This window comes from Scophthalmus maximus, chromosome 8 (genome assembly GCF_022379125.1).
Source record: "Scophthalmus maximus strain ysfricsl-2021 chromosome 8, ASM2237912v1, whole genome shotgun sequence".
Classification (NCBI taxonomy): domain Eukaryota; kingdom Metazoa; phylum Chordata; class Actinopteri; order Pleuronectiformes; family Scophthalmidae; genus Scophthalmus; species Scophthalmus maximus.
In genome coordinates, this window is record NC_061522.1 from 18802627 (window position 1) to 18828793 (window position 26167).

General features: G+C 45.0%; 1 protein-coding gene across 1 annotated transcript; it reads left to right on the forward strand.

The window, feature by feature from the left end:
* The first annotated feature begins 2767 nt into the window (after window positions 1-2767).
* On the forward strand, window positions 2768-25475 carry abcc6a (ATP-binding cassette, sub-family C (CFTR/MRP), member 6a). Its single transcript, XM_035638348.2, has 31 exons — window positions 2768-3292; window positions 6070-6246; window positions 6433-6558; window positions 10376-10513; window positions 12805-12927; window positions 14012-14073; window positions 14214-14345; window positions 15411-15617; window positions 16927-17104; window positions 17321-17482; window positions 17588-17680; window positions 18261-18464; window positions 18589-18735; window positions 18846-18933; window positions 19466-19535; window positions 19628-19754; window positions 19850-20026; window positions 20119-20286; window positions 20522-20705; window positions 20813-20897; window positions 20992-21109; window positions 21727-21934; window positions 22031-22341; window positions 22638-22837; window positions 23037-23163; window positions 23368-23469; window positions 23588-23734; window positions 23852-24010; window positions 24180-24346; window positions 24480-24674; window positions 25061-25475. Exons 1-31 carry the CDS (start codon window positions 3251-3253, stop codon window positions 25167-25169), a joined length of 4533 nt encoding a protein of 1510 aa, XP_035494241.1. The 5' UTR covers window positions 2768-3250; the 3' UTR covers window positions 25170-25475.
* The last annotated feature ends 692 nt before the right edge of the window (window positions 25476-26167 follow it).

A 26167-nucleotide genomic window follows, 5' to 3' on the forward strand; every position in this document is an offset into this window, starting at 1 on the left:
GCAACGGGGGAGATTTTACACAATCCCTCGTCCAATCAAAAAAAATCTCCAGAGAGTGTTTGAGCACATCTGTTAACAACCAACATCTACAAACAGACAACACAGATTTCACGACAGAACATGTGGACTCACCCCAGGCTGGGGGGGGGGGCACAGTGCACGGGGCCCCTTCCGTGAAAAGGTCTCACACGGCCATAAAAACATCCTCCTACGGTGCAGCCAAGCAACAGATGTTGTCATCAGTCTACTGTTGGTTACAAAACACAAACACACTCTCCCGCAAAATCAAGCATGTCAGTTACGTGAGTTAAAACAGAAAGGGGAAGGCAGGTCAATTCTCCATCTCTCTCGCCCTCTCTCCCTGTTTTCACCCTAGGTATTATTTGGGACAAAACGGTGCACTGTAAACACTGCTGACTGTGGTACAGTCTCACACACGCAAGCACACACACACACACACACACACAAGCACACACACACACACACAAGCACACACACACACACACACACACACACACTGTACACTTCACCTGTTGTGTTATACCACCTGTGGTGTTTCGGACCATTTCTGGTGGTAGCAACACGAGAGGGAGGCCGGGGGACTGAGACATAATACAACAATCGGTGAGACCATGGATGTTCACTTTGTTTAAATCTGTCTGACAGCTGCATTAGACTTTGTTACACTAATTCATTTTCTCTAAAAGGGCTGCGCAAAGGCCGAAGTCAGCGGTATAAACTCTGGGGACAGCAAATGGTCATTTTGAACTTTCTGACCTTCTTACCAGGAACACACCCAACACAAAATATTTACCTCTGACCAATACTACCGCAGTTATACTTCCAGTTTCCTGTCTACAATGTCACCTCCAATTAAACCATGAAACAACACATTCAGATCCAACTTTTATTTCTTTTAATTCCTTATGCAAATGAATTCACATTTCATGTTGCATAATTCTCAAAAAAATTTGCACCAGCCTGAAGTGCTGAATAGAAAAAACACGTGATTGCCCGAAAGTGATGACTCACCTTCAAAAGAATAATAATCATATTTGCACACGGCGAGACACAGGGCCTGGTGGTGGTCCGCCTCTCCGCCGAGTGTTCCATGTTTCTTCTCTGCGGTGATGATGGCAGCGGTGGTGTTAGTCCCAGTCGAGACGCTGTCATACTTTCCTGTGCAGCTGCTGTGTGGAATATTTCCCCGTGTCTTGACCAGAGTGACCATCATCACGCCATTCAATGATGCTCTTCAGCAGACTACAAAGAGCTTTGAAGACACACTCTTGTTATTTTTTGCTTCAAATATTTCCGGAGATAAATGTTGCTTTTTAATTTTGTATTTTTTTATCCCAATGTAAAATGCCAGAGTGACTCAGTTTAAGTATTCACACACTTGCCCTCAACAACACAAAATCGTGCTCATTTGCATTATGGCCAAAGACTTTAAAACTCTCTAATAATTCAACATGCCACTTTGAGACACAGCTGCACTGTGAGTTCATGTTTTCCACTGACAGTGCAAGTTTCAGTCCAATAAGATGACTGATTAACCCATGCATTGTATTTCCTTTCTATGTCAGCAAGTTGTTTCGCAATCCTTGGAAATACATGTGATGGATGGCACAATTGAAGTGACTATACATGTTCCACTCAACAAGAATAGTCCAATTAATTTGTATAATTCTGGACAGAAATCTTAATTACCTCACTTGTTCAATATGTTATGAGTTAGTGCTGGTGTCCACCAGTACAGACAGTCTCATGTTTAACTTTGCTATGCTTTGCACTAATGAATAGGAAACTATGCACACAAGTATATAATAATATTATAATATTGGGCCACCCAACACATACAGAGACTTTAATGGCCCATTACATGATATTTTTCTATTAATATGATGTGCCTTGTACGGCGCCCCTAAAGTCCTGAAAAGCCCAAAGTAATACCCGTCTTGTGTGCTCATTATACTCACGCATGCAGTCTTGAGTATTCAATATGAGCCACATTGTTAAAAAAAGAAAAAAGTAAAAAAGTAATACATTTTTTACTTTTAAGCACAGGTGAGTGTTATTGGTTGACATAATTATGAAATGATTATGACTTGACAATTATAAGAGGGATGGCAGGTCAGTAAAATGATAATACATTGATAGATGAGAATGAGCCGGCGAGCATAGTATATTTATATTTTTGGGCAAATGTGTATAGTGAAGCTGACAATATCAATAATGTATTTCAAATGCATATGTAGGTACAGTATGTGTGCTTACAATGTTTTCTCCATACATTGGCATAAGGCTAAAAAGATCCCATGCTGTGACCTTGACCTTTGACAGATTTGAAATTTAAAAGAAAAAAAACTGACAGACAGATTACACTACACCCAACGACAACCCAAGAAGTGCAAGTGGAAACCTCAGGGCTCTGAGCCTTGTGATGCGAATGTCATGGTTTAAATTTTAGTTAAAATCCTTAATCTATGGCATTTATGCTGGTGTTGCTTTAAAAAGAACGTCTGTGCACAAATACAGAGTGTGGTTAAACGACTGGTGGTGTGCCCTATGGGATAAAAGGGCGAAGGGGGGGAAAAGAGAGAATGTGTAAAAAGAAGTAAGGGGCAATGAGTGAAAGTGGGAGGAGTGTGTCTGGGAGAGGGACTGTCATCCCATTGAGGGGAGTAGCTGTGGTGTTTTGATTGAAATCCAGTAGATGTGGGAGAAAAGAGTGGGGTGTGGGTGAGCGAGAGAGAGAGAGAGAGAGAGAGAGAGTGAGAGTGAGGGAGAAATATTTCCACCCACCCAGCAAGGAGACATACTCATAAACAGCGGGCGGGCAGAGTGAGAGGCAGAAGGACACAGGATCTCAGGGCAGCAGCAGTTCAAACAGCGAGGCAGACAGAAACAGTGAGTTTCATTGAGGGAAGATGGTTTATTAAAGGGCAGGAAAAGTCACACAGGCACACTCTGACACACGCGCACTAATAAATCCAGAGCGTGCCACCCAGATAGAGTCGCAGGAGCCAGCTACACTCGAAAATACAACCATTTGCTAGAGAGAATAGGGTCTTACAGGGATACACACATACTGTATAATTTCTCCCTCCTTGTCACACACACACAAACACGCTGGTGCCAGTGCCGAGTGTGTGTGTGTGTGTGTGTGTGTGCGTGCTACCCAGCGTGAGAAGCGGGGTCGTTCAATCCCGACAAGTGGAGCATCTGGGAGGAAGCGGCGAGCGGGTGGATGGATGCCTTTTGCCGACTCAGTGGCCTGGACCCTCTGTGGGTGAGTTTGCGATGAGTTCACTGACCCTGGAATCACGTGTAGATACTGAGAGTGTGTCTTCTCTGTCACGGGCAGATTGTGTAAAGCCTCATCCAGTTCAGTAATGATGACTATGGGTATGTCAAGAGTACAAGTGCTGCAAATGTCTTGCTAATTTTCCTACAGTAATGTTTATTAATTACTAAAAAATGTTTTAGTAAAAATGTGTCTTTCTCAGGCTGAATGATGAGCGCCCACACTTGTTTATGGAAATATAAAGTGCAAAACACGATGAGATAATTATGATCTTTTGCTTGCTTAGTCTAAACACGTTTTACTCTGAACAAATAATATGATCTGAAGAATATAAGAGTGAGCATTAAGCCACAGTGTCATCATGTAGTGGCCTTCGACAGGTTTTGACTTTCCTGCTGAGAGTTTGAGTAAATGATAGGATGAAAACATTTAAACTTGTGTATGTAAAAGAGGACTAGGGGGCAGGGGTCTACATAAAATGTTACCTGACCTCATTTTGCACAACAGTTTCCCTTTTTGCGTGTGTAAGCACATTTGCAATCCAATCTAGAGCAAACATCCAAATCAACTCGTGTCAGAGTAGTGTTTGCTGTCACTCTGCTGTGCGATTCAGCACAATGAGATGCTGAGGAGTGGGGTTGCGTCACACCGAGTGAGCTGCTGATAAACCCGTTAGACTGTGCATATTAGCAAACCCCCACAAAACTCTGAATCCCGGCTCAAAGATAGAAGAATGGCTGCGATCCAGCTGGATACCCAAAAATACCTCCCCACCCCAGTTCCTCGCTCCCTCTGTTTCTCATTACAGCTGCTCCTCTTGTTTTTTTTCGGCCCTGCAACCAAAACTTCCGAGGCAACAGCCCGGCTACCTTTGTCTGGAGAGTGAGCGTATAAACAGTGTATCATCTTGTGCAGATGCAACGCTTCTGGCCACAGGACATCCATCACACGGCACTGAGACTGTTCTAAAAAAGATGTTTTTTTGTCCCGTGTTGGCTCTCGAAGCTGTCAGTTATTAACCGCAGCAATCAACCCTTTACATACTTTTGTTGAGGCGTCACCGCTGACTCATTAGTTCCGGCTGTGGGGTATTTTCTGCGGGATTATGCGGCTTTAATACTGAACTGTAGCATGCACAGTCCGGGAGCGAACAGTGCGTTTAGCTTCTTTCACCTTTTATCGATCCATCCTGTAATCTAAAGAACAGGTCAAGGTCTTGGTGAAACTGTCTAAAATGACACAGTCCTTGATTCATACATGCTAAATACTAACATTAGGTGCATCATCCTGTTTTCACTACAGTTTTTCTCGCAACCTGGTGGAAGATTTCCCTTCATTTAACTCATTATTGGCACAATTTGCATCGCAAGGGGGTTGATGGGCACTGGATTGCAAAGCAGGGACATTCAGCGGATTTGCTGCAAAGTGTAAAGTCTCTTTTCTCCACTTTCACATCCCAGCGTTCAGCGGGTAAAAATAGGCGCCTTGCAACACCCGAGCTGTTTGCATCTCCTAGTTTACTGCAAACCATTTCGGCCCAGGGTGAGAAACAGGATAAGCACTGAGCAAAATGCACAAGAAAAAGGCCTTGGAGTGTGTTCGACAAGTCGGATTTCGTACATAAAAGTGCCCTGTTCGTCCGCCTGCCACTGACCGCAGGAGTCAGACGGGTCTGTGAAAAGTAGCCACCCACTCACTGCTTCTCAAGGGATTCATCGCTTCAACACATTTCGGTACATCAGCGTTCACACAGGGACCACCAGTATGCAGCATGTGCAAAATGGCACGTTTATTACATAACCATAACCGGCGTGGTTATGGGGATTTATGTCGGGATACAACTGTTTTACTTGAGGTGAAGTCGGCGCTGGCTTTCATTTGAACTCAAACAGGTAGCCTACAGTCACGCCGTGGATCCAGACATCTTGTGGATTCCAGCGGCGGCAGCGCTTGATGGTCGACCAGTTTTGATCACTATTCATCCTCTCCCATCTGTCTGTCCGAGGTGCGCCGTCTCACCTGCCGTGGTCCAATCGCTGCCCGGCTGTTGGCATACAGTTATTGCGTAATGATCCCGCAGCTGCCACCAATTTTGGCCTCTCTCCCTTTATCCCATTTGGGAGTCATGTTGCGAATCTTTGAAACCGCTTCCTGTGGCGACTCCGCAGGGCAGTGTCGTTAGCGCAGCCAGACACCCTGTCCCTCATTAGACCAGTGAGGTGATAAACAAGAGAAGCAAGACAACAACAAGTCACTTAGCTCCCTGGGATTTCTTTTAAGCGATAGACAACCCATCCTGGTTCTGCCGCTGCCATTATGTAATCTCAAATGTTTGGCAACATTCGCCCAACCCACCTTGTCTGCATTTGGGTTTTTATTGTTTATAGGCTTTGTTATTAGTATAATCCTTGACCTCAGCATTTAATGTGTTGACAGTTTACACTGTCCTGCTCAAATTGGGAAACAAGCTCGCGAAGCCTGGTCAGAAAAATCCCAAAACGGATCCTTGTACGTCTAAAACTCTCTCAGGATTGGGCGCAGACACAATTTCTGTAAACTTGCTGTGGTTTCACTTGCCCCTGGCTTGATGGATGACACGTACATAGGACGTGTACCAAGTCTTGATTGTCTGGGCTTGGCCCCCACCAGCTCTCCCTGTCTGATGATGAATATAATCTCACAGTATGAACACTATTGCTGACTTTTAAGTATACGCAATATCAATCTGTATTTTCGACTCTCTAACGTTCTGTCTGTTGCAGGACTGGAACCGTACGTGGTACACAGCCAACCCAGACCTGACTCAGTGTTTCCAGAACACAGTGCTGGTGTGGGTTCCTTGTATCTATCTGTGGTTGCTGGCCCCTTTCTACTGCCTCCATCTCTACTGCCATGACCGTGGACGAATTCAGATGTCCTGCCTCTGTTCCTCCAAGATGGTGAGACTTCACACAGACTTTGGCCAGTCTTCAGAGTACTGTTCCCTTTTTTCACATAACTGAAAGCAGATACAAATCCCCAAAAAGCTGTCAGATTTCCTGAACTATCAACAGAAATATATGAGCAAATGTGACGGTACATCCTGAAAGTTTCTCCAATCAGTGTCTTCTTAATTTCCTGTTCAGGTGTTGGGTTTCCTGCTGGCCTCCTTCGGCTTCGTGGAGTTCTTCTACATCCTGCTGGAGAGGAGCCAGGAGATCCACCAGCACATGGTCTTCCTACTCAGCCCCATCATACGCAGCATGACTGTGGTAAATACTGTGGCTGCTTATACTAGTGTTTGCCCTCACATCTACATATATATGTCCAAAATGGATGCATATAATTTTGTGTTGCATCGGGCGGTAAAAAGCCTGTACCCACTCCTGACCTTGCGTGACACTCGGAAGATCAAGGGTGGAGAAGCAACATCCTGCCAGTTGATAAATTCATTTTTCAAAATTGGCAGTGGCTTAAATCAGCTGATGCAGGCCTTTCCTCACCTACTGTACCTAAATATAACGAAGAACGTGCATAGAGTTTGAACAATTAAACAAACAGCAAAACCACATTTTAACGAAACCACTGATTGGATGTGATATTAAAGCCAAAAATGTTACAAGGCTTTAACCTTAACCCCTAACTCTTCAGTTATAAGTGAGCAAACTGGGCCTGCTTTATTCCTGATCTCTTTTTTGAAAGGGTTGTTAAACAAGACTGCACTATCTAGTCATGTATATGTGCACAAAGCCTCCCTCCAACGGCACACCTGTATATCCTGTATGGAGGCTGAATCTTCCTGTGTCAATATGTTTAGGGTTTTGTTTGAAACTATGTAACAACTATTGTCATTGATTTGCACTCCTGCGTTGCTCTGGGTAATAGAGAAGATTGGGGAATATTCCGGCCTGTGCACTGCTCGCTCACATGTCAATGTGCAGACACATGAAAGAATATTTAGCGTACGTGCAGTATGTTGGCCAGACACCGAGGCGCAAACATGCATAACAGGGATAGATTCATGGCGTTGCAGGCAAAGCAAATATGACATTACCCTGAAATCACAGCCTTTATTTGACCATTGCTCATCAGGGTACAGGGTATATATGAAGTGACATCAGATACTATTTGATGTGGTTCAGTGTACATAGATGCAAAGTTCCAGTGTGATGAAAACGGGATTGTTAGGTGTTTTGACAGTGATAGAATGTTTGTCCTAAAGAAACAATTTTGCATCATGTGCTTTAAATGAAGTTCATATGGATCTCTTCCAAGCCTTTAGGTTCATCTTCGAAAAACACAAAACCACCAAATACAAAGGTGATGACTCGCAATTGTAGTATATGTTAAACCTAATTACACAGAAATACACAGATACACAGATATACACAGATATTTCTGTGTAATTAGGTTTGTAATTAAGTCCAACAGGTATTCCATTGGACAGGTTCTGATGCCAGTTTCTACTTTGAGCGCCAATTTCTCTAACCAAAGCTGTATTTAAGGTGTTTAATTGCAATGCCTCCACAAAAAGGAAGAAAAGACAAAGGACAAAACACCCATCCAGTTTACCTTGGAATAAGAAAAATACCCAAACGTCACAGAATGCATAGGGGCAACAGCTCAAACTACTGAAATGGTTAGACCCAAGTCAGTACAAGGCCAATACATATTTATGTTGTCTGGTCAGGCCTTTCATTTTTACAATTGCTGTTTGTCTTTTCTCCCTCTGAGCATCTTGAATCAAACCATAATGGCCCCTCACACTCGGATCAGGGTGGCGTGTAAGGTGGACTACAGAACATTATTTATAGAAGACAAGGACCGGTGTGCAATCAACGAAATCTTTTCGATGTGTCGTGTTGATGGAAATGACCCTGGATGTTTCTCAGAACATCGACCTCGCTCATTTCCTGCAGATTTTAAATGATGCTTAGCTGATGTGTAGGCTCAAACAGAAAGAGGGGTGCAGCTCACAGCATGGGTGGCATGACGAAGTTCAAAATGCTGTTTATCCTGTGCAGGAGTGATATAAGAATTACAATGCAGTTGAAGGGTGCACAGCCCAGATAGGGCGGATTGCTGCAGTCCAGTGAGCCTCTAAAGTTGGCCCACGGGGCTTCATAGCTTTATTCACAAAGCTTCCTCTCTCTGCAGCCTAGTACAGGTCCTGCACAGTCTCTCTCTCTCCAAGTCAGACAGCCTTGCCCACCTGTGGTCTTTTTCAGACTCCTGGGTAAATACCAGAACGTGTTTACACTGAGACGCCTCTTGTATTGAGGGATGCATTTAAAAAAAGAAGTATTTTAAGGACATCATTTATCACACCGGAGGGCCAGATAACAAACATGATTACGAGCATGTCACAAATCTTGGGGATCTACTCGCCAGATCTATCTTTATTAAAATACGTCTTCATTTTCTAGACGTTGATTGTAGCCACCCTCCACCGCCCGTTCTCTGGGCGCAGGCAGGGGAACACTGTGCTCTTGTTGCTCCGACCAACTTGTTTTGTTGCCCCTTCGACTCAAGCTGATGTATGGGAACGCTTATTTGCCTGAGTCAGTTAGCCCACAAACGAATCATGGTCACTCACGATGGAAATCGTTGAAAGTACACACATGACACTGACTATGATCAGAAATAACATTACATAAAGCTCCAATTCCTTCCCTAGCACTGCACACATTACACCCATGTAATTACAAGGTATGGTTTTGATTTGGGGCTGAGTAATGGACTTAGTTCCACCCACTGACTCGTGCAAACCGATGGGCTGATGGTTTACAGCAATATGGCATCCGGAGCAAGGGCTAAAATCGGCGTTGAGAAAGTAAAGTAAAGGAATATGTATAGCTGGGTCAGCTATACATATTCCTTAATTAGAGGTTTGGATTGAACTGGATTGAGTACTTGTAATCAGAAACATTTTTTAAAAGTAGAAAAAAAACATGACGAAAAATTCCTTTACGATCACGTGCTTGTCATCTACCTCTCCCTATGTTCACATCCCCTCTATAGGTGTGCCCTCTGGCCCCCACATCCCAAAGTCATTCAAGTGAGGTGGACAGGGATCTCCAAATTCCCCATATGTATGATCACGGAGGGGCCGTCTATTTACAGCCATCCTTCTGGCAAGAATCAAGTATGAGGGGAAAAGTGAATGAACACAAAATAGAACAATCACTTCACCAAATAAACAACCAGGACACCACCGTACAGTAATCTGCACAAATCTTTACATACAGAGCATCTGCTTGTTGACGGAAAAAAATCTTGTATAATCACCAGACCACAATAAACAGGATGATGCCGCTGTGGCTCATCCCAAAGTAGCCAACATGGCTCTCATCATGAAGCCCAAAGCAGCCCTTTCACCGCCCGGTGATGAGCTAGTATGACAAAGTGACGTCTCAGTTGGCCAACCACTTGAAAGAGGAAACAATTATAGATGCTTCGGGACACAGATAGGTAGCAAAACACAGGGTTTTAGATTTCTTTTTAAAACAAACACGCTATAGAATTTTGCCCTTTCAAAGGAAAGTACATGATAACGTTGAGCAATGTGTTTAGGGCATGCCTCGACCATACATGTGCAATTTTTTTTTTGTAGGCGGATGTCTGCCAAATCAAATCTCTGCCTGCGGCCGGGGGAATCCCAGAAACCCAAAGTGCTTTCTTAAAACCGCCATCGGGTACATTAGATCAGCATAAATTCTGACTATATCCCTTATGCTCTGTTAAAAAAAAATTGGCAGTGACATTGGCCGCTAATACAGGAGAGCTGTGCACTTTATTTTACTTCAAATGAATTAAAGTGGTGTAGCCTGTGATGGTAGCAACTACACGTTTTCTAACTCTTCTGCTTCTTACTTTTGCACGAAAGAGAAAAATAAGGATTTGGTGGGAATACAATTTAGAACTTCAACCAAATGGAAATTTAGGTTTTCCTGTCCTCGCTTTTGTCAGTGGAGCTTTCGCTCTCTGCTCTCTGGCTCCACGGTGGATTTATTTCCTCTCCTGTGACATACGAACCCCACATGTGAATTCTCCAATTCAGTCGCTCTGTCTTTCTGTGTCTCTATCTAGATTCTGGCCTTATGCATCATCCAGTTGGAACGAATGAGAGGCTGTCGCTCATCGGTATTCCTCTTCCTGTTCTGGGTCTTGGCTGTCGTCTGTTCCCTGGTGCCTCTCAGAGCCAAGATCCAGCTGGCCATGGATGAGGTATGAAGTTTGCCTATTAATCCGGATGTAATACTAACACTGTGCCATACCATTTAACTTGAACCGTACATAACCATTGTAAATCAGGGAAAAGGGGTAGCCACAGTGAGTGTTTTTCAGTTTTGAACCCGTTGAACCTGCAATGTCAAAACGCCATGCGGGGATATCTAATCAGGTCCGCTCCTACTCATAGTCTGGACACACAACTCCAGCAGCACAAGTTGAGATATCCCTGTGTCAGCAAAGCGTTTTCTTCTATTTCATCCCCCAATTTCAACCAAGGTAACCTAAAGTTAACCAAGTGTTGGAGGATGACACCGCCAATTCTGGTCAAGCCTGTGTGTGTTTAACTTTCCCTTTTCTTCCTGTGTCTCCTGTCAGACACTGCAATCATTGTTGCAAGGGATGAGTTTCTATTTAGGCGCACACAGAGCCCTGGGGCAGTCGCATTTGCATTTCTATAAAAAACAGCACACACACACATACACACATCCATATTTCTGTTTTATCGCCCTCAGTGTGACATTCCCACACTGCTTGGGGGAGAGTAATGATGGCCCTGGGATAACTGCTGGTGAGACACGGCAGCCCAGGGTCAGACCAGAGGAACGCCAGCGCTGAATTTATGGGCCTACACAGCCAGATGGAAATCTATGCATCCTCACATAATACCATTTGGATTTTAAGCCCCAGATGTTTTCATTTCATACAACCACGCACACACGGGGGGGGGGGGGGTTGTACACATGGGTACCCATACGTTTCTCCTCCATACTGTATATCAATCGTTTGATGATTAATTAATTCACTTTTAAGCTTTTAATACCATCCAGCCACTTCCTCTCTTTCAAAGACTGTTGATCATGGGTGCTAATAACACCAATATTTTTATTCAGGGTTATATTTTCAGGGCAGGTGCATCAGTGGGGCAGTGTTTTTTCCGCCACCTTTTTTGTGCAGATTAAACAAACAAGATATAATGTGTTAAGGGGTGTACTGGAGGGTGGGTTTTTTGTTACCTTTGTACAAAAAACAGGCTGGCTGTTAGTTGAACTAACCTGCTGGTGCTATCTTATATATTTAGTGTACAGACATGAAAGTGGTAACACTTCTCTCATCCAAGGAATCAAATAAATAGTTCAAAAAAATGTTTTTCCAACTCTAGTCAGAGTTTATATATATATATATATATAAATATATACATACATATACATAATGTAAATTGCCAGATCAATTACAAGACAAATGATTTACATAATACACTGATGCACCTTCTATATACTTGTTAAGAAAGTGTCCAGTCCACACTGCAGCGCCGATGGCTCGAGTTGACAGAGTTCATGTTTGCGGACCCCTTGGCCATTCTTGACCTACATTTTTCCCACCCACTCTCCGACCATCCTGGCCCCGTTTTTCACCATGTGGCCGGATCCGTTTGGCCTCTTCATATCTCCTTTCTGAGCACAGCGCCGCCCTTTTTCAGAGAAACTCATTTCACTGTTTACCATGGCTCTGATTTCCACGCAGCGCCCATGCTGCTGCACAACAGGCTGGCTGTGGCAGCGGTGTTGACCCAGTAGTAAACAATGCCTCTGCCAGAACCCGCAGTTTCTGTACGTCAAGAATAACACGCCTGCGCGACATTTCACAACGTTACCGAGTGGTTAATATCACAGCTGTTGCCTTGATTTGAAAATAAGGGTGCTGGTTTGTAAAACCACAATCTCCCTATTTACAGATACGTCCGCTTAGCGTGACCGAGAGGCAGCTTTAACTATTGCTTCACTTATGCATAAAGTAAAACCATTAAAGTCTTTGGGTTTTCACCCGGATTTAGCTTAAAAGTCCAAAATAATCTTTATTGTGTCTGTGATCCTGGTGTATAAACTATATCCGCTGCTATACAATGTGCAGGTTTGGGAAGAAGAAACGAAACCATATCATGAATCTAGTGCTGTTGTGAAACTGCACACAAAGCCACAAGATGTTGTGATTTGTTAATTAATGTTGAACAGCGATTAAAAAAAAAAACAACCAAAGCACATTTTTTTATTCTTTTTGAAAACCTTCAATGTCTTGATGTAAGTACAATGTTATTTTTCTTTGGCATGTGCTTTGTCTATGAGGCCAATTAATATTGGCCTTGGTTTCAAGTTAAAGACACATTTCCGAAACTTGTCTGGCTTAGTTTGGCGCAAATAAACTCAAGGAACTTTTCACTCGAGGATTCTGGCATTTTTTTAGGCCCTGTAGCAGCCTTCTCAGTCTGTGTTTTCATATGTATTCCACAGGGCTTTGCCTCGGACATTGTGCGATACCTAGCCTTCTTCTCCTACTTCACAATCCAGCTGGCCCAGCTCTTCCTGTGCTGTTTTGCTGACCAGCCTCCAGTGGGAAAAACCGTCTTGGAAAAGGTAGGCAGAGGAGAATGCATCCCACTTCCGTCAAAGACGTCCATTACCCGGGACAGCAAAATGCCTTAGCAAGTGTCTTGTGGTTTACTGCTTCTTCTTTATTTTTTGTGAAGAAACTTTTCCCTTTTAGAGGGAATGATGTGATTCACCTCCCTCCCTCCCTCCTCGCTCTCTCACTCTCGTCTTACCACCTTGGCTTCCTGTGAGAGGAGTGTGGATGAGTGCATGTGTGTGCGACAGTGTTCTCCCGCATACCATCAACACAATTCACACACATCCCCGTTGGATATAACATCACGGCCGCAGCTTGGAGTCAGCAAAGCCATTATTTAATACAGAGTCCCATCGAACGCAAGCCTGTTGCAGGACAGCTGACAGGTGAATGAAAACGAGCTTCTAATCAATCAAGCAGACGTGGGATGTAATGTTTCCCCGGCAATACACAAAATAGCTGGAAAAGTCCCTTAAGAAACTCCTGGCGGGCGGGCCAGGAGGCAGAAGCCACAGTCTGGTGTGGCGGACACACCCATTGGTCGCTCCTTGGTGTGTCCTCCTCTTCCTCCTCCAACCTCCTCCCTGCCCCACGCTCTGGTCAGAGTTACTCACAGGAAGAGAGGAAGTGAGGAGACAAACGGCAAGGGAGCTGGTTATAAAGAGAGCAAAACACCATGGTGAGGGGATGGAAGGGTGGAGGGGTGCCATGGAGTGAGTGTCCGAGGACTTACTTTCTGAGTTTCTGCGTGTGTGTGTGTGTGTGTGTGTGTGTGTATCTGTCTGCATGTGCTTGTCGCACAGCTTGTGATGACACATTTCCGCTCCGTCTGCACAAGACCTCAAAACGTCATCTTCGCCCTGAGCTGAACACTGACCTCTATTTATTCCGTCATGTGGGAGTTCTTGGCGTCTTTCCCCCACAGTGGACCACCTGATTCCACAGCGTTGTTTGCACACATCAGCATTCTCACACTCACCCCTCACAAGTGCAGCACTCAACCATCAACCGACGGCCTCGGCGAAGCCGTATTTCCCAAAAGAGAGATTTACTGCGAAAACAACAGTGAGTCTGGTTTTTAATCTGTTGCAGAATCCCTGTCCCGTGAAAGATGCCTCTTTCCTGTCCAAGATCCTCTTCTGGTGGTTCACTGGGTAAGACTGGTTCTTCAAAACCCTCTAATTTTTAGGCTTTTCGGCTGACTCATTACGGCAACAGTTTGTACTTGTTTACAATAATATGTGTGTTCCGTTGGCGATTACGTGCGTGAATCATCACTGCACTCCCTCCTCAGGCTTGTTGTGAAAGGCTATCGCACCCCACTGGCAGCGGAGGATCTGTGGACCCTGAGAAAGGAAGACACGTCGCAACAGATCTTGTCTGAGCTTCACCAGGACTGGACAGCGGAATGTGCCAAAATTCAAAAGTGAGAATCCTTGATGATTGATGTGTGACAGTTTCAATTGGGAATCCCATCATAAAGTTGGGGGACTCACAAAAAGTCACAGTTGAAGCAGCAAAGTCATCTGGAATTCTTGTCCCTCGTATGGATCAAGTTCCAAAAACACTGGATCCAACATTTCCACAATGCAATGCATGCTCATCTTTCAAACACAAAGTTGGCAATGCAGACTCTCTGTTATGAATTTTTAGTCTCCGAGTTGTGGACAAGGTCACCCTGGTGGCATCGTAAGCCCTATTGACATCACCAGGGTTATTTGCTCAGACAGAAAGCTCCTTCCAGAAGACATAACACAACCGTTATCTCAGGATGAACTCACCTTTACATAAAAATCTGTGGAGTGCCCCTTTAATGCCCCCTGTGATTGTGCTGCCCAATCTGTATCCAGCCAGGAGTTGTAGCATGAATGTGTGACAGAGGACCAATCGGCACAGGGAAACGACACGCACGGGGCCATGCTCCTGTCGCCCTTCGTGTTTCCTCTGGCTCATATGGCCTGATGTTGGTGACACAGGCCTGTTAACCACGACACAGCTCTCACTATTGTCACAGTTTTACAGCCAAAGAATCAATTCCCTTTTATTGCAACGCGGTCAAACGTTAAGCTGGTGCTAGTTGAATTAATGACCCAAGCGGAGCATGCCTTAGCCATGATTGCGGCGAACTGAAATTTGGTACGTCTCATTACCAGAGGCCTTCAAGGCCAGAAATAGGCCCAGAAGAGTCGCTTGAGGACATACTGTACCATAATGTCAAGACAAGAGCCCCGTGTCATTTTCAAAGCTTGTTAACATGAGCCAGCGCTTTGAAGATCTGCAGCGAAGTCCAATTATTATGTCACTGCATAATGGCTTTTACTGGCTGCTGGCAAATTATTCAGTCCATCAGTGATGGCAGGAAAAAAATACTTTTTTCTTTTTTCTACAATCTGTTTTACATTAAAGGCTTGAAAGGCACCAGAACCATGTCGGGGCATCTCTGACACCCAAAGCCTCGTCTGTAACTGTGTGCATTTTCTCCCGCTGGCAGGCAGGAGAAGGCCCTGGCGTCGGGTGTGGCGCTGGGGAGCCGACTGCCAGACCAGGCTCAGCTCCTCAGGAAGCTGCAGAAGGAGCAGAGCTCTGGCTTCTTCCTGCTCAGGGCGCTGGCACGCAAGTTCGGCCCGTACTTCCTCACCGGCACCCTGTGCATCATACTCCACGATTGCTTCATGTTTGCCATCCCCCAGGTGCTCAGGTAAGACACAAAGGGGGGAGAGCGCGCGTACACTAATGTCAATCTCACCATGATTATTATATGGCAATAAGTAGCCGTGTCTTAACTTAGCTGCATTTCAACCCAGTCTCACAGGGATCTGGGATGTTTGGTTTGTGGTGCTGGAAGTTGTGGTTTGTATAAAGACAGAAATCAGGCAGTTGTACCTTGATAGCGAGAGGTTCTCAGGAAAACTGCTCATAAGCAGCCTGCTATTGCAAGTAACTCTGTCATTATATTTGGAAAGAAATGTTGTTGTCGAGTTTATCACATATAACTTTTTATAACTTATATTACACAAACCAAATGACATTGAGTGCACTGTATTAAGAAAAGTTGCAGCAAATGTTTTCCAAACCTCAGCTCAGACTGAAATTACCTGGATGGATGACAATCCAGGCTGGACTAAAAAAAAAGATTTTATTGTTGTTGTTGTTGTTTTTTTGTTGAAACGGTGCAATTCATTTGGGAGATTTGAAAAAGTGAAAAAGATTATATTTTCCCTGGTATGATAATTTAAAGAAATATGGGTTTTTTTCACTGTGGGGAAAACAAAAATACCACAGTCTAAATAGATAAACAGATATTGCTGCATAAGCAGCTCCTGATATATCACCTTCATTGTTCTATTTTAAACGATTTGTTACACGGACAACCAAACAACAACAGACGCTGGCAGCAGCGAAAAACAGGTCACGGCTGACCCGCCACCCCTCCGCACCGTCCCACTATAGCCAGACTGGAATGTTGTTGTTGATGCACAGCACAGAATCAGTGGAAGTGTTAATTATGGTCATGGAGCTGTGAGCAAGAAAAAGTCGACGGGACCACAGCCCTGTGTGCTCCAGCACGGAGGACAGGCGGGAGAGGGAGAGGAGGCTCTAAATGGCAGAAATGCAATTGGACCACAATAAGGGAGCCGCTGGCCAAGTGTGAGGGCAGCGTGGCAACAGGCTGAGCACTGTTGTGCAACCCGAGCTGCTTTGCGCGGGCCGGTCGGCCAGCAGCCACAGCAGCGTTCAGGGCCGTCGGTTTAAGACACACAATGGAAGTCAAATAACAACCAGATTGAATGAAACAACACAGTTTAGAAGAAAAAAAATCATGTTGACAGTAAAAACCCGCCTGTGTATGATATAATTCATTTCGTTCGCTCACTTTCCAGGGAAAGTCACATGATTCAATTTTAGTCAATGACCCTTCAGTGCACTGAAGTATAAAAATAAAAAAAAAACATATTTGAAACTGCTGTCAATCCTGTATTAATCCCTTTGCTTCTCCTCCACCTCAGCCTGCTCCTGGCTTTCATGAGAGACGAAGACGCTCCGTTGTGGAAGGGCTACTTCTACGCCACCCTCATGTTCCTGCTCTCTTGCCTCCAGTCCCTCTTCAACCATCAGTACATGTACACGTGCTTCACCGTGGGGATGAGGGTGAAGACGGCCGTCATGGGCTTGGTGTACAGGAAGGTGGGTTCGACCTGCGTCCAATGCGACGCGTAACCTCGGCGACGTCTCATAAATGATCTTTTGACTGTCAAAAGCAAAAGCCTTCTTTGCTTCCAGTCTGGAGAACACAACTCTACGATGAATGATTGTCTGACATCTTTTTACGCGGGTGTTGAATTATATTGTACACAGCGCACTGAGGGCTAAATGTCATTGTCTCTTTTGTTGTCAATCCAGTCTCTGGTGATAAACAGCGCTGCCAGGAGGACTTGCACCGTGGGCGAGATTGTGAATCTGGTTTCAGCAGACACCCAGAAGCTCATGGACTTTGTGGTGTACTTCAACGCTGTCTGGCTGGCTCCTATTGAGATTGTGCTCTGTCTCTTCTTCCTCTGGCAGGTATGCCGAAATGTAGCATTTTTGTTTACAATGCCTCCCATTCATGCACAGATGCGGTTTCCTGAGAGGCCTTTTTAACGCAATCCTATCTTTTCTTTTATTCAGCATCTTGGCCCGTCAGCTCTGGCAGGAATTGCCACTGTCATCCTCATTTTTCCACTCAACGGATTCATCGCAAAGAAAAGGAGCAAGCTGCAGGTAACGGCCGTCTCAGGAATCCTTCAACGCTTTCGCTCCGGTAGCACTGACATCTGGCGTGTTAGGTCAGGGATGCCGCAGCTGGTTTAGATAGTGGCTGAAGAGCCGTGTGGGTGTTTGGCCTGGATGGTACATTCTCTCTTGTCCTTTTGATGCCTGCACCATATAACATGTTTGAAAAACAATGACAGGAAAGGGTGGGCAGTAGGAAGACATGATTTTTTCATTTCTTTGGAAAAACAACAGACAGTTTCTGTAAATGTGGATGCCAATTTAATCGAACTATGGCTTCAATGCAGTGACCACATTCCTGGCCCTTTGTTGTTTCCTTGTCATAAAAAAAAAATAAAAAATCACTTAAATGTAACAGGCAGTAAATTCTTGCTGAATTTAACAAGTTCTGTGATGTTCGGGGAAAACTGCTGGAGCTGTAACAAGAGCATGTTCACAAATGTATGTATTTGCTTTGGTCTTGATTGGTAATTGTCTTTCCACTGTGCCCGTGTTGCAGCTAAGGATAATGAAATGTAGAAAGAAAAAGGAAACTTGATTTGAAAAACATTCTTTGTCTGGTCAACAGGAGATCCAAATGAAGTTCATGGACGGCCGCATCAGACTGATGAACGAGATCCTGAATGGAATAAAGATCTTGAAGTTTTATGCCTGGGAGAAGGCCTTCCTGGAGCAGGTTTTGGGCTACAGAGAGAAGGAGCTTGAGGCCCTGAAAAAGTCTCAGATCCTTTATTCCATCTCCATTGCATCATTCAACTCCTCTTCTTTCCTGGTAAGGGCACCAAACTGAAATAGCTCCAGCCAGCCTTATACTTTAAATTGTGACTCTGAAGATCCTTCACCACACAACATTCTGACTGTGAAGCTGACATTTACCATCTTTTCTTTCTCCAAAGATCTCCTTCGCTATGTTTGGCGTCTACGTGATGCTGGATGACAGGAATGTCCTGGATGCACAGAAGGTTTTTGTCTCAATGGCACTGATCAACATCCTGAAGACCCCACTCAGTCAGCTGCCATTTGCAATTAGCACGAGCATGCAGGTTGGTGATGTTTCACTTTTGTACCCACCACTGGTCTGAAATACTTTTGTCCTTCCACGGTGCCTGGAGACGTACCCGGGTCGGGTAACTAACGTCTGACTCTGTTTCAGGCTATGGTTTCACTCAGACGTCTGGGAAAGTACCTGTGCTCAGAAGAACTGAAGGTGGACAATGTCTCAAAGTCTCCATTGAGTTCTGGTAGGAGCCCAACCCATGTATAAACTCTTACACTGAATGCATGAAATAATATACTGCACTGTTTAGTTTCAACCATACTGCCTGAAATCATAGGCTGTCATAATCGATAAAAACAGCCCTCAAGATTTTGTTGTTTATATCTGTGGAGCACCGCAGCCTTGTATGTATCATGTGCACTGTCACTTCCTGGGTCTCGGGCTGCCTGGTAGACACGTTAATTATAGGATGTTCCCCATTTAGTGGTCGATCGTAAATCACAGCATGAATTCAGACGTATGATTTATAGAGAAATTAAAAAAAATCATACTGCGCTCCTACAGTGTGTCTGTGATCCGTCAACACTTCCTTAGACAAAAAGCAATGGCTCTGTAATTTGTATGATCAAGCAAATTCACTTGTAATTACGCCCAGGCGGCACTCTGACAAGTGACTTCAAAGTTTGTTTGTTGCTCAGGTTGAAAAGAACACGTCATGCCTTTCGTGTTTATTGCGGGTTTTGTTCATTTCACTCAGTCTGTCTTTTCATGTTCAGATGGGGAAGACGTGGTGATAGACAACGGCACTTTCAGCTGGTCTGCAGACGGCCCTCCGTGTCTTAAAAGGTATGAGTTGAGAAAAAAGACAATGAAAAGAATAAATTGTCATCAATCAAATCAAGAGATACTTACGGGATGATTCACGTCATTGTTGACAGGATCAACATCCATGTGCCACGAGGTTCCCTTGTTGCTGTGGTGGGACATGTGGGCAGTGGAAAGTCCTCTTTGTTGTCCGCCATGCTCGGCGAAACAGAGAAGAGAAGCGGTCGAGTCGTTGTCAAGGTGATGAGCTCATGTTCCATGTGCGAGGTCTTCGTAAATGGTGGGCTACATTTGATAAATATTGACAGTCTCTCTTTGGACATCTGTCCTCGCAGGGCTCTGTAGCGTATGTGCCTCAGCAGGCCTGGATCCAGAATGCCACGGTCCAAGACAATGTCATATTTGGCCGTGAGAAGCTGAAAACATGGTACCACCGCGTGCTGGAAGCCTGTGCACTGCTGCCTGATCTGGACATTCTCCCCGCTGGAGATGCCACTGAAATTGGAGAGAAGGTATGGACATTTTTAGTCCCTTTAACATAAATTTTCTTGCCTCAAATCATCAGAGTTATGTCTGAAAGTTTAAAATGATCATGTTCATACAGGGACTGAACCTCTCGGGTGGGCAGAAGCAGAGGGTGAGCCTCGCCAGGGCCGTCTACAGGACGGCTGATGTATACCTGCTGGATGATCCGCTGTCTGCTGTCGATGCGCACGTGGGCCAGCACATCTTTGACAAAGTCATTGGACCCAAAGGAGTCCTTAGAGACAAGGTAATGCATGTAACAAAGCCTGCAAAGTGCAATTTAGCCTCTTCAATTCAGCAGCATAGAGCCAAAACATGGTTTTATCACACCTAAACCACTTACAAGCACGTGACCAGTACCATTGTTATCGCCATACACAAACCAGCACTTTGCTGACACTTTTGTTTTGAAGAAAGCCACAATTAAGTGTTGGATTGTGCTTACATCCTATTTTTTCGGACTTGTGCGGCTCGCTGTTCAGACCCGCATCCTGGTGACCCACGGGATGAGCTTCCTGCCGCAGGCTGACCTCATTCTCGTCATGGTCGATGGAGCGATCACAGAGAGCGGCTCCTACCAGGAGCTCCTGAGCCGCCACGGTGCATTTGCTGACTTCATCCACACCTTTGCCAGCACAGAGCGAAAAGAGAGCGCCATACAGAGAGGTGAAGAGACACTTTCAGCGCGAAAGTCAAAAGACACTGTCCTGTTTATTTAAACTTTTTGGTTATTTGGTAGATTTCTAAGTACTGAACATTTCATTTTCTCGTAGCTGGCTCCAGGAAATCCAATGCTCGTCTCAGCGTGGTCGACTTCATGCCGTTCTCCAGAGACCTGTCACAGGACCACCTCGTTGGGTACGTGAACAACTGTGTAAACTGTCATAGAGATGTGTGGCACCCCGAGCGGCTTTTTTATAACACTGACTTTTGGCTCCTCCACATTCTCCAGGGGTGACACCAATAATTCCAACCTGCAGAATATGGAGCCTATGTCTGAAGCAGACCAGGAACAGGTACCAGAGGACCTGGGCAAGTTGACTGTGGTGGACAAGGCCCGCACTGGAAGAGTGAGTCTGACAAAAACTTTTGACTTTACTTTTAATTGTGTGAATTTAGGCATTAATGCGACTCCCCATAAAGCTGCTGTAATCAATATTTTTGAATAAACAAATAGATCAAATGACTACTTTACAGCTTCCTTTCAGCTCATTGTTCTGCTTTTCCAAGCCACAACCTTGATGTTTCGGTTTACTCTCATAGCCACTCTTACAGTGTTGTTTTTTGGCCGCAGCAGGTTGCTGTTTTCAGTGAAAAGGCTCTTTAAACCTACTCTACACTTCCTCCTCAGCACAAAACAGACACATTTAGCAAATAGCTGGTGAACACAGTGGAGTGTTAAGAATCTTAAGTACCAGATTTTCCTCAGACGTTGGTGGAGACCAAAGTAGAGCAAAAATGAGAAGGAATATTAGACCTCCATCTATCAGGTGACCAGAAACGCGATGTTAAATGATGCCAAGTTTGTTCCATATCTGTTTGGTGTCTAAACTGGCAAGTTTTTGCTAACAAATTCAACATAACTTCTTTTATGGTGATAATATCAGGCTTGTTTAAAACTTGTTTACATCAAGTTTCTTTAATTCCTTGGGACTGACTGGTATTTCTGTGTTTCTTTCTACAAAAGGTGAAGTTGGAGATGTACAAGAAGTACTTCAAGACCATCAGCTTGGCCATCATCATCCCCATCGTCTTCCTGTATGCCTTTCAGCAGGGCGCCTCGTTGACCTACAACTACTGGCTCAGCATGTGGGCTGATGACCCCGTTGTGAACGGCACCCAGCTTGATACAGACCTGAAACTGACTGTGTTTGGGGCTCTGGGCTTCGCACAAGGTCAGTTAGTGAGTCCCCATGGACTGACCCCCTCCTCGAACAGTTCAGTTTAATGTTTGGCTCCGGTTTGATCAAACTTCCCTTCCCCATGTTCAGGTATCGCAATCTTTGGTACGACCGTCGCCATCTCCCTCTGCGGCATCATCGCCTCTCGCCACTTGCACATGGACCTGCTGAATAACGTGCTGCACTCCCCGATGTCCTTCTTTGAGTGCACGCCCAGTGGCAACCTACTCAACCGCTTTGCCAAAGAGATTGACGCCATCGACTGCATGGTGCCCGATGGTCTGAAAATGATGCTGAGCTACGTCTTTAAACTCATGGAGGTCTGCATCATTGTGATGATGGCCACACCGTTCGCAGCTGTGATCATCCTGCCGCTCGCCTTCCTGTACGCCTTTGTCCAGGTACCATTTTCCACCCTGACATTATAAACTGATGACTTTGATCCTTGGTTTTTCCTTTTGAGAGCATTATTTTAAAGGTGGCTTAGCAAGAGCTGGATTCCATTACCTTATGTTATTGGAAAGCTCTTAGCTCCAAAACCAACCCTGCTGATTTTGCCTTTCACTTGTATTTTGTTCCCCACCTGCTGACATAGATGTAACGCACATTCCCTGTGAATTATGGGAAAAGCCCTCAGCGCCGCCTCTTGTTTTCACTCATTAAAGCTGGTGTTTTACTTTTCCACTCTGGGCTACAGAGCTTCTACGTCGCCACATCCTGTCAGCTGCGCCGGCTGGAAGCCGTAAGCCGCTCGCCCATTTACACCCACTTCAATGAGACCGTGCAGGGCGCAGGCGTCATCCGGGCCTTCGGGGAGCAGTCCAGGTTCATTCTGCAGGCCAATAAGAGGGTCGACTGCAATCAGACCTCCTACTTCCCACGATTTGTGGCCACCCGGTGAGATGATATGTGATAATTATGAAGTGCTTTCACTTAACGTATCCATTAATTTGCTTAGTTAACAGAAAGGAGTTATCAATGACTGCTTTGTGCTACATGATTAAACAAAACTACTTCTGGCTTTAGTATACAATGAGGACGTTTTTTTGTTTTTTTTACTTGCCTGCCAACAGCTAAATGATTGTTTTATCCACAGGTGGCTGGCAGTCAATCTGGAGTTTGTGGGTAATGTTGTGGTCTTAGCTGCTGCCATTCTCTCTGTGATTGGAAAAAACACACTGAGCCCTGGCATCGTTGGTTTGGCTGTGTCACACTCCCTCCAGGTAAGAGGCTCGACCTACATGCACGCTTCACACAGCGGTTCTGGGGGGTTGTCAGTGCCCAGCTCACATTTTCACACACAACAGAATCGTGGGAATTTGCTCAAAGTCGCATGTGGCAATGAAAGGTCAAACCGGGAAAAGTGAAATGTAAAGGAGTCGCTCTCAAAGAAATCAAAGTCAACTTCGTTGCCTTGGACATTGCAGGTGACTGGAATCCTGAGCTGGATTGTGAGATCCTGGACCGATGTAGAGAACAACATTGTTTCTGTGGAGAGAGTAAGCGAGTACGGTGAAACTGCCAAAGAGGTTAGTGTTCCCACCACGCCACACCACACACATTCAGGACGGAGGAGACTAAATCCAGCACTGTACAGGTGGGGGGCTTTTGTGTTCTATACTCACCCTTTGTCACTGTCTCCTTTAGGCCAGTTGGAGTATAGAAGGCAGCTCCTTGCCCCTGGCCTGGCCCCAGAGAGGCACTATAGAGTTTCAGGACTACGGGCTGCAGTACCGTAAAGGCCTTGAGCTGGCTCTGAAGGGCATCACCTTGCATATTCATGAAAAAGAGAAGGTGAGTTATTTTGAGTGTGTCAAAACAATCTTAACTGCACCAGTCCTATTCCTGGATCGCTTTAAATTGCCAGATTGTGTCATAGATAAATTCTCACATAAAAACCTTGTTTCACAGGTTGGAATTGTGGGTCGGACGGGAGCAGGGAAGTCCTCGCTTGCCCTGGGAATCTTCAGGATCTTGGAGGCAGCCAAGGGAAAGATCTTCGTTGATGGCATCAACATCGAAGACATCGGACTCCATGACCTCAGATCACGCATTACCATCATTCCTCAGGTATGACAGTAGCAATAACAGAAACTGAGCCCTGGCTTTCTTCATGTAAACTGTTTGCAAAAGCTTCAATCCATATCCAATCCGAAATGAGCCGTTCGAAATTGCAATGATCCCGTTACCAATCTGGACTGCTCAGTGTCGAATAACAGCTGTTGCCCTCTCTCCCCAGGACCCCGTGCTGTTCTCAGGCTCCCTCCGGATGAACCTTGACCCCTTTGACACCTACACCGATGAAGAGGTGTGGAGTTCACTCGAGCTCGCTCACCTCAAAAACTTTGTCTCCAATCTGCCTGACAAGCTCAACCACGAATGCTCAGAGGGAGGAGAGAACCTCAGGTACATGAGAACAAACAGCCATTGTTTTTGCAGCAATAAATGGCTATAAATAAATCTACAATAAACTGCAGGATGCAAACAGTCTAATGTGTGATTCTACTCGTCCCTCTCCAACTCTGCTTTGTCTGTGCAGTCTGGGTCAGCGCCAGCTCGTGTGCCTGGCCCGAGCCCTGTTGAGGAAAACCAAGATCCTGGTGCTGGATGAGGCGACGGCCGCTGTGGACCTGGAGACAGACACACTCATCCAGTCCACAATCCGCACACAGTTTGAAGACTGCACCGTCCTGACCATCGCTCACCGCCTTAACACCATCATGGACTACACGAGGTGCGTTATTATCCACGACACTGTCACTTAAGCATCTATTGGAAGCTGGTCAGTGACAGCAAGCCATTTGTCAAGTAAAAAAATACCAAATATATAATGGCAACAGATTCTCATATGTGAGAGTGTGCTGTTTTCTATCACAGTAACCTGCATACTTGTGGGCTTTTCTTTTACTGCTGGTCTCACAAAATGAGCCATAAAAAGCCATTACTTTGGACTCTGGGAACCTGCACTGGGAATTGGTCATAATGTTTGATACTTTATAGGAAAAAAACAGTTGATAAAAATCCAGCTCTAGTCTGCGGAAATGACTGCTTAGTTGCAGCCCTGCAATTCCACCGCTGGATAATTAAAAAAACACCGGTTCCCTTTCTGCTGCTCCACAGGGTGATCGTGATGGACAGAGGCCACATTTCCGAGATGGACTCTCCGGCCAACCTCATTGCACAACGGGGACAGTTCTACCGCATGTGCCGGGAGGCTGGTCTGGTCTAGGTCTTCGGAGGGGCCATCGTTCCGTGGAGCTGGTGACGTGGCGTGGTGCAGACGTGGCACCTCATTTGTGTGGCTCTCCAACGCATGTTAAAAATCGGGCCATTCCAAGATTTATGGCGGCTCCAAACATCACTCGGCGCGGGCATTGTCGATGAATCTCAAGAGCAGCTGCTGACGCAGTCCATACAGAATTTGTTGTTTTTTTAACACACACACACAAACACACACACACACACACGCACACGCACACACACACACACACACACACACACACACACACATACACACACACACACAGACACACTATCCAAAGTCAGGAAAAGACATTGTCAACCTCAGATGATGAACATTTAAAAGAAGGCTACAGTCGATTGTTGAGGGTCTCCAAGCTATAAATATTGTATATAGAGTAGTGGAGTCAGTTTACTCCATGAAACGTTCAAGCCAAAGGCTGGAGTGAACGGGTACTACAAATCTTAAGGATTTTCATTCTCTTTTTGAATGGGACCTCTATTCTTTTTTATAGTTTTTTTTAAGTGTTTATAAAGCACATGTCATATTTGATGTTCTCTCAGGCTTAAATGTCATGTTTATTGTTTACCCATACTTTTTTTTAGCCCTGTATACCAAAAAGAGGCAATTGTGTAATTGTAAATTGATGGAAAACCATTTTTTACCTTCTTGTCCCAGAAACTGGGACAGGAAATATTCTGACACACTAACCTTCAAAAAGGTTCCTGCTGGCATAGCCAAGGGAAGTGAGGTTTGCACAGCCTTCAAAAATCTGAGTTCGGGGCAGCCAATTTGGAGGTTTTATATGTCAGAGAAGAAGGGGACAACATTGAAGTGAGCCAAAGCATTAGCAACTATCCAACTATGTTGTGGCTGTTGTTTATTTCTGTCAAAGTAAACATATAAAAAGTCAATAGAGACCTTGCTGGTCAGATTTAATCTGACGCCGTTAGTGAAAACCACCATGAATGAGGAGAATGTCTCTT